The 15,444-nt window shown below is 45.5% G+C and overlaps 1 protein-coding gene across 1 annotated transcript; it reads right to left on the reverse strand.

Annotated features, from left to right (window-relative positions):
- Nucleotides 1-1,976: 1,976 nt before the first annotated feature.
- On the reverse strand, nt 1,977-14,968 carry C38H5orf47 (chromosome 38 C5orf47 homolog). Its single transcript, XM_090325363.1, has 6 exons — nt 14,646-14,968; nt 10,973-11,058; nt 8,902-9,001; nt 5,276-5,311; nt 4,856-4,933; nt 1,977-2,352 (listed from the first exon to the last, which is right to left on the reverse strand). Exons 1-4 carry the CDS (start codon nt 14,935-14,937, stop codon nt 5,301-5,303), a joined length of 489 nt encoding a protein of 162 aa, XP_090181489.1. The 5' UTR covers nt 14,938-14,968; the 3' UTR covers nt 1,977-2,352; nt 4,856-4,933; nt 5,276-5,300.
- Between the last annotated feature and the right edge of the window lie 476 nt (nt 14,969-15,444).

The raw sequence follows: 15,444 nt of genomic DNA on the forward strand, positions 1-15,444 counted from the left end.
TCATTTAACCTCAGAAGTTAAACCTCACTCTTGTAATACAGTATTTCCACTATTTTATATCTCACCTCAGAAAGAAGAGTCAAAAGGAAATGAGAATATTCCCTCACTGCCCCTCCCCACAATGCAGTCTCAAGTGATACTTTAGCTGCAAACATTTTATATACATACATTTTTAAAGACCTACAATGCTTCTGAGACCCATGTCCACTCAATCTCAGCACTTCCAATTGTGTTTTGTTGTCTTTTCCAATGAAAGAAATGACAAAGGCACTTGATGTTTCTATTTATTTTATTTATTTATTTATGGCCAGTCCTGGGCTTGGGCTCAGGGCCTGAGCACTGTCCTTGGGCTTTCTCAAGGTTAGAGCTCTACCACTTGAGCCACAGCACCACTTCTGGCTTTTTTCTTTTTTTCCATGTATGTGGTACCAAGGAATTGAACCCTGGTCTTCAAATATGCTAGGTAAGCACTCTACCACTAGGCCAGACTCCTGGCCCCGACAATGTTTATTAATCTTGTTAGATTGTCTGTTTAAGAATGATGGTCAGACTGGGTACCCGTAGCTCACATCTGTCATTGTAGCTACTCAGAAGACTGAGATCTGAGGATCGTGGTTCAAAGCCAGCCCAGGCAGAAAAGTCTGTAAGACTCTTCTCTCCAATGAAACACCAGGAAACCAGAAATAGTGCTGTGGCTCAAGTGGTAGGGTGCTAGCCTTGAGCTGAAGAGCTCAGGGACAGCGCCCAGGCCCAGAGCTCAAGCCCTAGGAGGGGCAAAAAAAAGAAAGGAAGGAAGGAAGGGAGGAAGGAAGGAAAGGGAGAAAAAGAATGATATTCAAAATGGAATGAAATGGTCGGATAGACTAGAAGCTTCTGAGAAATCCACTCTGAGACCCTACCAGAGTATAAGCATATAAAAAGAAAATGGCTCACACTGTGACTAGAAGCTCTCTATTTAAATTTCAAATAATACAAGTCAGAAATCTATAGGGGGAAAAACTGATACACTCTTTCTTCTTAAAAAGAAAAAGGACCTTACCTCCTTTTGATTTAAAAGGAGGGGAGAAAAAAATGACAATAGACAGAAAAGTGGCAGGATGACCGGTTGGAAACTTGTCTCTGGCTAAGGAGAAACGGATGAAGAAGAGAATTCTTGTACATATCAATTGTATATGCTCTACTGTTTGGTGTTCCTGCTATGGGTGTGAATGTGTGTGTGTGTGTGTGTACTGAGGCTTGAACTCAGGACCTGGGCCCTGACACTTACCATTTTCACTAACGTTGGTGCTATACCACTTGAGCCACAGGTCCACTTCTGGCTTTTTTTGCTGGTTAATGGGAGAATAAGAGTCTCATAGACTTTCCTGCCTGGGTTGGCTTTGAACTGCGGTCCTCAGATGTCAGTCTCCTAAGTAGCTAGGATGACAGGAACGAGACACCAATACCTAGTTTCTACTTTAATTTTTAACAGGAAACCTCAGCTAAGGATCATCTAGAGTCTCAGAGGAAGGACTCTTGAAGAAAGACTGCATTTTTTTTTGCCAGTCCTGGGCTTGAACTCAGGGCTTCAGCCCTGTCCTTGGACTTTCTCAAGGCTAGCACTCTACCACTTGAGCCTCAGCACCACTTCTGGCTTTTTGCTACATATGTGGTACCGAGGAATTGAACCCGGGTCTTCATGCATGCTAGGCAAGCACTCTACCACTAGGCTAAACTCCCGGTCTGACTGAATACATTTTGTATTCTTGGTTGACCATGAGTCATTGGGGGTTAGGTACAAAATATTAAATATATTCCACAGTGTACATTCCATGTGTGCTCTGTATCAAAACAAAGTCAGTTTTAGTGTGTCCATATTATAAATATGGCCATATACTGATTTTCCTTAATATGAAGAAATAGCTTAAATAACACCCCAGATAACTGCTTTTAACACCCAAAATAACTGTAAGAAAAAGTGCATCATGCAAAGATCATTTAAAGAAATGCAAGTTTAATTACCTAAAGTAACACTGCAAACATGCTCATGTAATGAGAGGGAAAAGTTAGTGAATACAAATCAGTGCAATTGCACTGAGATGCTATTTTAAATTGTAAATGTGAGATTAATTTAAAAATAGATTAACTAGGTATTCATGCTGAACATAACACTTGTGTTCACATAACAATACTACAGATTTTCTTGGCTGGCAAATAATGCTAGCAACTTTGAAAACGGGTTGCTTTTTCCATTCAACATTGAAGGCTTCAATTCCAACAAAACTCACTAATGAAATAAACTATGACGATTCCATGCTTCATAATCTTCCCCGAGGTGGGGGGGAGGGGGTCAGATCCAAAGACTTGGGAATCCTAAATAAAAGATGACAACATTGGATCTTATTAAATATGTCAGTCGTCACTGAAAACCACTTTACCACTCTCAAGATAATAGAGACATCCCATAAGCTTGTGCTTTAATGCGGTTCTCTGGCTGACCATCAACACCTCCTGATGTAACTTGCCTTTTGCACCCCAACCCCTTTTTTCAAGACAGGGGGACCTGAACTTGGTACTTAACTCCTTCGCTCATTGGCTGGCGGAACGAAGCCACGCCCCCAAGCCCTCCCCTCCAACTCCTGTTGCTCCATTGATAAGAATTCTGCCATGTCTTTGGCCTTTCTCAAGGAAGTCCACAGCTCAGACAAGAGTTCTGGAACTCCTCCAGCATTCCTGGCTGACATGTTTCTAGTCTGGTTTGTCTCTCACAGCTAGGGCTGAGCGAGGCTTTTGCACTTCTTTGAACTGTCCATCACTTGAACTTTCTGCAAGTGTCATTTGCCTCCCACCTCAGCCCCTGGATAAACTACCATTGTGTGTGTGTGTGTGTGTGTGTGTGTGTGTTCGACCAGGCACGCTGGAACTGCAACTTGAACTCAAGGCCTGGGTGTTGTCCTTGAGCTTTTTCCATTCAAGGCTGGTCTTCTACCCCTTGGGCCACAGCTCCACTCCCGGCTTTTGCATAGTTCACTGGAGATAGAGTCATGGGTTTTCCTGCTGGCCTCCATCCTCGATCCTCAAATCTCAGCCTCCCGAGGAGCTAGGATTATAGGCTCGAGCCACCGCTTCCTTATTTCTTTTCCACTCATTCTCAAAACTCAATATTCTCAAAACTCAATGAATCGTCTGATGGCTCCATCAAATCGGGTGTCTTCTCTCAGGCTCTCTCCTATCTCCATTCTGGGACATTTCACTATTTACAGAAGGATTCTAGTTCTTAAATTTTGTTTTGTTTTTTCTTTTCTTTTTTTGGCACTGGGGATCGAACCCAGGACATTGCACTTGCTAGGCAAGCACTTTGCCACTGAGCTACAACCCAGCCCAAATTTTGGTTTTTTAAACCTTCTGATCTGCCTCCATTTCTAACCTTTCCATAAATTCCATAAACAATAGTTTCTAAAGACCCATGCGATCTTTCTGGTAGTTTGCATGGCCTCTTAATCTCTTTCCGTAAAATGCTGCCTTATTGGACAAAGGAAAATTGTGACTATACATGGACAACAGTTTGAGATTGAAGACGCCATGGCTCCAGAAGAAATAATGAGAGATGACGGGGATGCTCACATAAGATCCCCAAGTCAAATAATGAGAAAAGGAGAACATCAGAAAATCCAGAGAGTAATCCAAAAATGTCTGGATTCATCAAAACTGTCAGCATCATACTGTGGAGAGTGTGAAGATGACTCATACAGAGACGGGACAAAATTCAGTGCATAATCCTGGAAAAGCAAACTACTGGGCTCAAGCTACTCAGGAGACTGAGATCTGAGGATCAAAGTTGGAAGCTGGCAGGGCCAGGAAAGTCCCTAAGGACTCCTGTCTCCAATGAACCACCAGAAAATGGGAAGGTGGCACTGTGGCTCAAGTGGTGGAGCGCCAGACTTGAGAAAGCCCAAGGACAGCATCCAGGCCCTGAGTTCAAGCCCCAGGACTGAAAAAAAAAAAAGATACACTCCCCAAACATTTTGCTGGACCCCAGAAGGTTTGCTCAGGTGCATATCTAAAATTCTCTCTCCTTACAGTCATTGGTGAAAGTCTATCTTTCCTTTCACAAGCTATTGGGGACTTCTACTTTCTAAACTCCAGAAATTGGATGTCTCTCCCTAATTGTTGAGTGAGTCCAGGTGATTTGACTAACTCAGGGTAACAGGCTGTTGCAAATATAAAGCTTCAGTTGGGTGCAGTGGCTCAGCTTGTAAGCCCTGCTGCTCTTGAGGATGAGATATGAGGATTATGGTTCAAACCTAGCCAAGGCAGGTAAGTCCATGTACCTCATTGCTGATTAACTGCCAAAGAGCCAGAAATGGAGAGGTGGTTCAATTCACAGAGCATTAGCTTTGAGGGAGAAAAAAAATTCAAAGACAGTGCCCAGGCCCTGAGTTCAAACCCTCTGACTAGCATAAAAATAACAGATATAGGGCCAGGAGTTTGGCCTAGTGGTAGAGTGCTTGCCTAGCATGCACGAAGATCTGGGTTCGATTCCTTGGTACCACATACTTAGAAACAGCCAGAAGTGGTGCTGAGGCTCAAGTGGTAGAGTTCTAGCCTTGAGAAAACCCAAGGACAGTGCTCAGGCGCTGAGCTCAAGCCCAGGACTGGCAAAACAAAACAACAACAACAACAACAAAAAATCAAAAGTACATAACCCAGATCAGGATGCAAATTAGGTTTAAGTCATCGGCCCAAAAAGAGTAATTGAAGCCATAAAAATGAGTTAAGTGAGAATATGAAAGTAAACAGACAACAGGACCAACATTTATTCCTAGCAAAAGGGCCACATTAAAAATACACCAAAGCCAGGCATGGTAATACATACCTACAATCCCAGCACTCAGGAGGCAGAAGTAGGAGGATCACAGTTCCAAGTCAGCTGGGATACACAGCAAGACCCCATCTCCAAACAAAAACAAACACAGGAAGGCAAGGAACATGAATTGACACGGCCTGTCAAGAGAAAGTGATGGAGTGAGGAAAGACTGAAACAAGCATACGAACACAAGGCAGGAGTGTGTGTGTGTGTGTGTGTGTGTGTGTGTGTGTGTGTGTACACGGTATGACCCAGCATGACAGAAATGGTGCTTGAATGAAGTAAGGGCTGCATATATTTAATGAGCACTTACTATGTGACACGAAATGGGCTGGAACTAGCTATGAGTAGACACAAAAAGGTTAGAGAATGCAGGACGTACATGAGAAGGCGACATTGTAGACAATTATTACCTAATTGGATTCTTACCAGGAGATAGATGGTTCATGTTGTATTAATGTGAGTCTAGAAACAACATACAATAGAAGAAAAAGTCAAGCTGGACTTTTAGCATTGTAGAACTTCAGCAATGTTAGAGTTATAAAACTTGCAACATAATCTTTTAGCTTTACATAAAAAGGTTTTTTTTTGCAATCTAGTATAAAACTGCAATGTAAAATAACAAATTAAATGGATACATTTTGGATACAGGAAGCTATTTCTAGATAATCCAGTATATTACTTTGAGTTAAATAATATTTATAAGATTACTTTCTGAATAGCGGAAGGCCTACAATAGCATTCTGAACAATGTCCAGTCTCTTTATTTTACTGTGCATATTACACTGCCTATCCTTCCCCCACCTTCGTCGTGAGGCTTGAACTCTGGGTTTGGACGCTGTCACTGTGCTATTCAGCTCAAGGCTACCGCCCTACCCCTTGAGCCACAGCGCCACTTCTGGTTTTCTGGTGGTTGATTGGAAATAAGAGTCTCATGGGCTTTTTAGTGCCTGGTCTGGCTTTGAACCGCGATCTTCAGATCTCAGCCTCCTGAGTAGCCAGGATTACAGGCGTGAGCCACTGCACCGGGTACACTGTTTTTTCTAACAACCTTCTCTTTCTAAAATATCATTGACTCTTTTTTCCTAATCCCCTAATCTCATTCTCTTTTGAAAGTAGATATTATGGAAGCAATACCCCTGGTGGCTCACGCCTGTCATCCTAGCTTCGCAGAAGGCTGAGATCTGAGGCTCGTGGTTTGATGCCAGCCCGGTAGGAAAGTTTCTGAGACTCTTGTCTAAAATGAGCCACCAGAAAGTTGCAAGTGGAGCTGTGGCTCAGAGTGTTAGAATGCTGGCTTTGAGTGAAGAAGATCAGGGACAGTGCCCAGACTCTGAGTTCAAGCCCCAGGATGGAAAGAAAGGAAGGAAGGAAGGAAGGAAGGAAGGGAGGGAGGGAGGGAGGGAGGGAGGGAGGGAGGGAGGGAGGGAGGGAGGGAGAGAGAGAAGGAAGGAGGGAGAGAGGGATGGAAGGAGTTAGGGAGGGAAAGGAGGAAGAAAGAAGAGAGAAAGAGAGGGAGAGGGAAGGAGAGAAAGAGAGGAGAGAAGAAAGATAGAAAGAGGGGGAGAAGAAAAGAGAGAAATAAAGAGGGAGAAAGAGAGAAAAAGAAAGAAAAAAAGGGGGCCAGGAGTTTGGCCTAGTGGTTAAAGTGCTTGCCTAGCATGCATGAAGACCCGGGTTCGATTCCTCGGTACCACATACATAGAAAAAAGCCGGCAGTGGTGTTGAGGCTCAAGTGGTAGAGCTCCAGCCTTGAGAAAATCCAAGGACAGTGCTCAGGCCCTGAGCTCAAGCCCAGGACTGACAAAAAAAAAAGAAAAAAGAAAAAAGGAAGGGCAAGGAGAAATGAAGTATCATGGATCTGGCCCCTTGGTTTACAGGCCATCACTGGAAACATTTTATGCAATTATTAACATGATTTTGGATGACCATGACTAAGTTTCCAGTATCAGGCTGCTCATAAAATGGCTTTCTGCTTTATTGTGTTATTCAGAGATGATTCACAAGGTTAAATACTGCAAGTTGAATGAGTCAGATAATGAAGCCATCAAAATAATGATCTGAGAAACACTGAAGCCTTTGCCACGTACATGAGCAATGTGAAGGAGAGAAAGTAACTTTTGACTTATCAATTCACCTGGTATGATTCATATTTTATTCAACTTTGAAGACCCAGAAATTCAGATTCTTTTACTAACTAAGCAAAGCAGAGTCAAGTGAATATCTCCCCTGACCAGGAATAAAATAATGACACTAAGATTATAATGCAAGGATAGGTTGTGTTCAACACAGTGAACAGAACTACAGGCTCTATGGAAGGAAAAATGACCCAGGATATTACATAGAATATATAATTTCATATTTTGTTACCGTGACTTTTCATATGGGTGTTTTGAAAGCTGTATTAGAAAGTTGGCTTTAAAACTCACATGGAGGGCCCGGAGTTGGGCCTAGTGGTAGAGTGCTTGCCTAGCATACATGAAGCCCTGGATTTGATTCCTCAGGACCACATACAGGAAAGAAAAAATAAATAAATAAAAATAAGTGCCGGGCATGGTGGCTCACGCCTGTAATCCTAGCTAACTCAGGAGGTTGAGATCTGAGGATCAAGGTTCAAAGCCAGCCTGGGCACAAAAGGATCTGAGACTCTTATCTCCAATTAATGTCTAGAAAAAGGGAAGTGGGGTTTGGTAGGGTGGTATCCTAGCACTGAAGAGCTCAGGGACAGTGTCCAGGTCGAGTCCAAGCCCCATGAACCCCCCAACACACACACACACAAAAAGCTGGAAGTGGTACTGTGGCTCAAATGATGGAGCACTAGCCTTGAGAAAGCCCAACACAGTGCCCACACCTTGAGTTCAAGCCCCTGGACTTGGGGAAAAAACAAAAACAAAACCTCACGTGGAACAGACAAGCAAATTCGCTCTGCACAATAACTTGCAGTTGACACCCCTGCACTCCTCCACTCACCCCGGCTCTCCTCCACTCACCCCTGCACTCCTCCACTCACACCTGCTCTCCTCCACTCACCCCTGCACTCCTCCACTCACCCCAGCACTCCTCCACTCACCCCTGCTCTCCTCCACTCACCCCTGCTCTCCTCCACGCACCCCTGCTCTCCTCCACTCACCCCTGCACTCCTCCACTCACCCCGGCTCTCCTCCACTCACCCCGGCACTCCTCCACTCACCCCGGCACTCCTCCACTCACCCCGGCTCTCCTCCACTCACCCCTGCACTCCTCCACTCACCCCTGCATTCCTCCACTCACCCCTACACTCCTCCACTCACCCCGGCTCTCCTCCACTCACCCCTGCATTCCTCCACTCACCCCTGCTCTCCTCCACTCACCCCTGCATTCCTCCACTCACCCCTACACTCCTCCACTCACCCCGGCTCTCCTCCACTCACCCCTGCACTCCTCCACTCACCCCTGCACTCCTCCACTCACCCCTGCATTCCTCCACTCACCCCTACACTCCTCCACTCACCCCGGCTCTCCTCCACTCACCCCTGCATTCCTCCACTCACCCCTGCTCTCCTCCACTCACCCCGGCTCTCCTCCACTCACCCCTGCACTCCTCCACTCACCCCGGCTCTCCTCCACTCACCCCGGCTCTCCTCCACTCACCCCTGCATTCCTCCACTCACCCCTGAACTCCTCCACTCACCCCGGCTCTCCTCCACTCACCCCGGCTCTCCTCCACTCACCCCTGCATTCCTCCACTCATCCCTGAACTCCTCCACTCACCCCGGCTCTCCTCCACTCACCCCTGCATTCCTCCACTCACCCCTGAACTCCTCCACTCACCCCTGCACTCCTCCACTCAACCCTGCACTCCTCCACTCACCCCTGCACTCCTCCACTCACCCCTGCATTCCTCCACTCATACCTGTACTTCTCCACTCACACCTGCTCTGAGCTCCCTGCTTGCAAACGTTGAGTTCTTCCACTAATGAAGGGCAGTGATTACAGGAGAGCTTCCTTTCCATAGCTGGGCACTGTTTAGAGAACTTAGCTGTTCCTAGAACCCAGTCCAGATTGCCTTCACTTACTGGTTGTTGCTGGTTTGGGACAGTTCAGTCTGAGTCTATAGTTTTCGTTTTCTTCCATCATTCTAGAAATAACTTTGTGTACATCTTTCCACACCGAAGCCTTAAAAGAGAAGCAAAGGAACAGCCAGCAGAAAAGCAGAATGCATTCCCACAGAGTCAGGTGGCAGTGATTAAACAATGTTACTCTGTGATCTGTACAATTGTTAGAAAGGTATTAGGACTCAGACAAGGAAATCACAAGCACTGAATTGTCTTAGCTCCTTTTATCCAGCTGCTTCAAATTTCTTCCCTGTGGTATCTGTCCTGGATGAAACTTCTTTTCTAATATGTCTACCATGTCTATAAAGTTCTAGCTAATTGGTTTCATTTTTTTTGCCAGTCCTGGGCTTGAGCTCAGGGCCTGAGCACTGTCCTTGGACTTTTTCGAGGCTAGAGCTCTACCACCTGAGCCTCAGCACCACTTCCAGCTTTTTTCTATGTATGTGGTACCAAGGAATCGAACCCAGGTCTTCGTGCATGCTAGGCAAGCACTCTACCACTAGGCCAAACTCCCAGCCCCTTGGTTTCATTTTTGAAGACAGTAAAATCACTGAATTTCAATTGCTATGTCTAAACCATTGAGCAGTGATGTGATTTTTCACTGATTTTAGTCTAGCTTTCAGAACTCCTTCTGAGGACATATAAAAATAAATTACTAGGGATCATGAGTATAGCAGAAAAAAAGAATGAGAAATAGGAAATCAGTTAGATGTAGATTCAAAATAGAGTTTTGTCATTTTCCAATTTTGTGGTATTGCCTGAGTGTTTAAATCTCATCTGGGAACACAGCCACACATTGAATGATTAGAATGAAAACTGTGTATGTAAAATATTCATTCTAATGTGGGACAACATGGTAGTTAAAAGTAAATACTGGCTACTGTTATTTTCTCAATATTGGATATTGTTATTTTCTCCTTGCTGAAAAGAAAACCATTTTTGAAAGAAATGTTTCTTAGTAGAAGCTCAGTTAAACTACAAAGTTTAGTCACACAATGAAACAACTTTATCCTATACATGTATCATCTATTAACCTAACAAATGCCAGGCATAATACAATGTTGTATGTCTTAATAAGATAAAACTGTCTTTAAATTAAAATGATAATCCAAGATTAGGAGAGCATCCGATCTCAAATATGTCTAAAATGTTCAAATGGTCATGAATCTGAACAGATAGTGTACCACTCATCAGAAAAGGTTCATCTTTGTCAGTCTAACTGCTAAAAGTTTAATATAAATTCCTTGTCTTCACAAAGAGCGATATGACATCACTATAAAAAATGTTCTTGGGCCGGGCACAGTGGCTCTCGCCTGTAATCCTAGCTACTCAGGAGGCTGAGATCTGAGGATTGCAGTTCAAAGGCAACCCAGACAACAAAAGTCCATATGACTCATATGTCCAATGAATCACCAGAAAACTGGATGTGGAGCTGTGGCTCAAGGGGTAGGGGTGGTAGCCTTGAGCTGAAGAGCTCAGAGACAGCTCCCAGGCCCAGAGTACAAATCCCACAACTGATTAAAAAAAAAAATGTTCTTGGGCTGAGAATATGGCCTAGTGGTAGAATGCTTGCCTAGCATGCATGAAACCTTGTGTTTGATTCCTTGGCACTGTGGTTCAAGTGTTAGAGCACTAGCTTTGAGCACAAAAGCTCAGTGACAGTGCCCAGGTCCTGAGTTCAAGCCCCAGAACCGACCAAAAAAAAAAAAAAGAAAAGAAAGAAAAGAAAATACCGATATCATACTCCCAGGTCTATCTTTATAACATACCGAGACAGAGTATGCCTTGGAAAAAAATCATTCAGAGTTACATAAGTGATTCAAATGTGTTCTACACCCTCAAATACAAAAGGAACTATTCTTCTTGGCTGATAAATATTTCCATTTCTACCAAATTACTTTTATGTTCTCTTTTCAGAAAGTTTAATTAGTCAAAAGATGGAACTATGTTCACTACCTTGCTTTTGTTTATACGTTTGTATTGAAAGGAGGCCATCTAAAATTTAAATATTGCTCAGAGCTTTCCAATATACCTTCTTCCTTTTTTTCCTTATTTCAGAAGCTTCCGGTGATGGAATGGGAAAATCGTATGTTTTAGCTGTTTTCTTCTGGCTGACACCTAATTTTTTTAAGTGAAAAGATAAGAATGATATCAAAAATCAGTACATATTTTTAATGTATTATGCTGAGATCAGAGACCCTTCATCACTCTTGGGGGATTTTTATATTTGCTCATCTGTTTCTGATCACTATGTAATAGGACCTTATAAATTAATGAACAATATGCTGAAATCAGAAGTAAACAACCTTATAAATACCCAGAAAAGCACCCATCAAGCTCAGTCTCCTTCCTTTTCTGATGTGTAAGGGGAGATCAGAATGGGCTAAAAACAGATGAGCCTGATGCCAGCAACACATCTGGGAGCAGGTGTGAATATTGATTCAATCCAGCTGTGCTTCCATGCTTTCAACTGTAGGAATCACCTTAGAATTCCTCCAGTATGCCTTGTTCTTCTTCTTCGTGCACACATACCTTCTAGAAAAATCTCTGCCATTCTCCTTTCTTACAGCCTCCTTCAGATACACAACTCCACAAAGGCTGGGGCTCCTGCTCATGCCTGAGCCCCACTACAAACATCTGGGGTGGGGCTGGGAGCGTGGCCTCGCGGTAGAGTGCTTGCCTAGCATGCGCAAAGCCCTGGGTTTGATTTCTTAGTACCGCATACACAGAAAAGGTCAGAGGTGGTGCTGTGGCTCAAGCAGTAAAGTAGAGCAGAAGAAGTTCAGGGACAGTGCCCAGACCCGGAGTTCAAGCTCCAGGACTGACAAAAAAAAACAAAACACCAAAAACCAAAACCAGAACGAATAACTTGCCTGTAATCTCAGTTACACAGGAGGCTGAGATGTGAGGAGCACAGGTCAAAGCCAGCTTCGGCAGGAAAGTTTATGACACCCTTCTCTCCAGTGAACCATCAAAACCAAACCTTGAACGTGGGGCTGGGTCTCCAAACAGTAGCCTTAGCTAGCCTTAAACATAAAAACTCAGGGAAAATGCCCAGGCCCCAAGTTCAAGCCCCACAATTGACAAAAATAAATGAATGAATAAATAAACAACTTGATTAAAATGTCATAGAAAAATATAAAGTGCTTGGTAGATTTTTTTTTTTTTGTCGGTCATGGGACTTGAACTCTGGGCTTGGGCACACTGTCCCTAAGCTCTTCAGCTCAAGGTTACCATCCTACCCCTTGAACCACAGCGCCACTTCCAGTCTTCTAATGGTTAAATGGAGATAAGAGTCCCACAGACTTTAGTGCCCCAGCTGGCTTTGAACCTCAATCCTCAGATCTCAGCCTCCTGAGAAGCTAGGATGACAGGCGTGAGCGACTGGTGCCCCGGGTTTTGGTAGACTTTTCTGTCATGTCCTTATAACATTAGTTTTCTCTCCTAGGAGAATAACTTCCTCTATTAAGGCGGGACCTTCTACAGAGAAATGGACATACATGTCTTACCTTTATATCCAGGCATGGAATAATACCAACTAATCCCAGATGATAATGGAGTTATGAGTCAATAAAGTTATCATGAGTTGAAAATAAACGGTGGTCAAAATGCCTTTAATACATATCTAACACACCGAACATCCTGTATTAGTGTAACCTACATTAAATGTGTTCTGAATGCTTACATTAGTCTGCAGTTGGGCAAAGCCATCTCACACAAACCTTATTTTGTTTACCATCATGTATGCAAAGGTTGAAAGAGTAAAATGCTGGGTCTGGTGGCTCACACCTGTAATCCTAGCTATTCAGGAGGCTGAGCTCTGAGGATCATAGTTCAAAGCCAGCCAGGGCAGGAAAGAGACTTTGATCTGCAATAAACTACTCAGAAAAAGCCAGAAGTGGTACTGTGGCTCAAGATGTAAAAACTTCAGGGACAGTGCCAAATCCCTGATAAGAACCCATTGAGCATGGGTTCCTCAAAAATCTTTTTATTTTTGGCCAGTGCTGGGACTTGAACTGAGAGCCTGAGCTCTGTCCCTGAGCCTCTCTGTGTTGCAGTCTAGCATTCTACCACTTGAGCCAAAGCGCCACCTCCTGGCTTTTTCTGAGTAGTTTACAGGAGTTCAAAAGTCTCCTGGGCTTTCCTGCCCTGCCTGGCTTTGGACTGCAATCCTCAGAGCTCATCATCCTGAGCAGCTAAGTGTGAGCTACAGGCAACATCCATTATTTGTTTTCCTTTTGTCTGGAAGGTTCCTGGTACCTTAATTTCAGTCCCTCAGCCCCACTTCTTCCGGCTAGCCATTCTGCTGGGGAAAACCTGCCTATCTTTCCCCCATTCAACATTCTAGAAAACCATCTCTGCCCTCCCATAAGCTACATAGGCTCAGCCAGCAGGATTTATTATGAGTTTTGTTCTTGGTGATTCAGTTTCTACATCTGTAGATGCCACATGTACAATAGGCATTGTGTTTGCGGAATGAAGTCAAAATTGGCTTAAAAAATTGCATTTCTTGACTTGATTCTGGGTAAGGAACAGATAATAGCATGAAAGGGTATTAACTTATACGGTGGGGAAACTTGATCTGTTTTCTGATGTCTAGCTAGGAGGAAATATTGAGTTTGGCTCTAGTGCATCGTTTAGAATTCTCTATGCCTGGCTTATTTCCCTTTATGGCCATAGACATTTTGTAGACAATCCAGTTAGCCAGAATTTAAGAATATTGTTTTGCCCTTATTAGATCTGTTTCCATTTATGGAACATAGTGCCCAAATCATATTCTATAAAGAAATTCACTTAAGAAAATGTATTTATTTTTTTTAAAAAAATAAACAAACAGGTATTTTTTTTTTTAAGTTAAAACTTAGAAAGAGGGGACTGGGAGTTTGGCCTAGTGGTAGAGTGCTTGCCTAGCATGCATGAAGACCAGGGTTCAATCCCTCGGTATCCCATACATAGAAAAAAAAAAAACAGAAGTGGTGTTGTGGCTCAAGTGGTAGAGCTCTAGCCTTGAGGAAACCCAAGGACAGTGCTCAGGCCCTGAGTTCAAGCCCCGGGACTGGCCAAAACAAAAAGGAAGAGAGAGGGAGAAAGAGAGAAAGAGAGAGAGACAGAGAGACAGAGAGAGGAGAAGGAAGGAAGGAAGGAAGGAAGGAAGGAAAAAGAAAAGAAAAGAAAAGAAAAAAGAAAAGAAAAGAAAAGGAAGGAAAAAGCTGGGTACCAACACTGGGGTTTAAACTCAGGGCCTTGGCTCTTACTATGCTTTTTTGTTCAATTGTTCAAGGCTATGCACTCTACCACTTGAGCCAGCCCTTCCCTTCCGGTATGGTTAACTGGACATCAAAGGCCCAGAGCCTTTCCTGCCTAGGCTGGCTTCGAACAGTGGCTCTCAGAACCTCAGTGTCTTGAGTAGCTGGGATGAGAGGTGTGAGCCTGCGCATGCGCGTAAAGACGATGGCGTTTGGCCAGGGCAAGATGTGCACGCATGCGCCTAAGGACGATGGTGGCGCTGGCTAGCCTGGTCCCGAGGCGTACGCATGCGTGTTTAGCGCGCGCTCACTGGCCAGGGCAGGATGTGCACGCATGCGCGTAAGGAAGATGGCGGCGCTCGCTAGCCTGGGCCCAGGCCTCCGCGGACTGGAGGCGGAGTTGACGGGAGCCCACCCCGCCCTGGCCGCCCCGCCCTGGCCGCCGCCCCTCTCCCGCACCTGCACGTGCTATCAGCCCCGGCTGCGTCGGCGCTCTCGACGCCTGCGGCCGGATGGAGGCGGATGCCGCGCAGGCCGCCGGGGCGGTGGACGTGGAGGCCACGGGGGCCGGGCGGCCGGGTGACGCCCCGCGGGCCTGGGCCTCTGCCCTCGCCTGCTCCTGGCCTCGACCTCGACGCCTGCGACTGCCCAGCTTCAGGACGCTGCCACAGCGGTGCGAACCGAAGCGGTTGATGTAGATGAAGCGGAAGCGCGAGGAGCCCCGCGGCTGCTTGTGGGGCGCGGGTCCCATCGACACCCCGTCAGGTGAGCCGGGCCTCGACGCCCCGCCAGCGCGCAAGGCCTGCCGGGAAACGAGGGTCCTGCCACCCTGCGGGCCAATGGGTGGGGCCGAGGTCAGGGCTGGACCACTGTGTGTGTGGGGGGAGACGGGTACCACTGCGCAGGCGCAGTTAGGAAGGCCGTAACACTGCGCAGGCTCAGTTAGGAGGGCTGTACCACTGCGCAGGCGCAGCTAGGAGGGCTGTACCACTGCGCAGCCATGGGGGGGGGGACTGAGAGCCATACCTCTGTAGGCGAGAAGGGGGGCCACTGTGGGTGTGGGGGGTGGTGACAGTGTGGATCCAACCACTTGAGCCACAGCTCCATCCCCGGCTTTGGTAGTTAACTGGAAATAGAGAGTCTCAACAGACTAACTTACCCAGGCTGGCTTTGAACCTGGGTCTTCTCATGGCAGCTTCCTGAGTAGCTGGGATGACAGCCGACCCCAGGCATCCTTTGGTGAACCAGAGCCTGGTAA

Source organism: Megascapheus bottae, chromosome 38, assembly GCF_031878675.1.
Source record: "Megascapheus bottae isolate mThoBot1 chromosome 38, mThoBot2.hap1, whole genome shotgun sequence".
In the NCBI taxonomy this organism is placed as follows: Eukaryota; Metazoa; Chordata; class Mammalia; order Rodentia; family Geomyidae; genus Megascapheus; species Megascapheus bottae.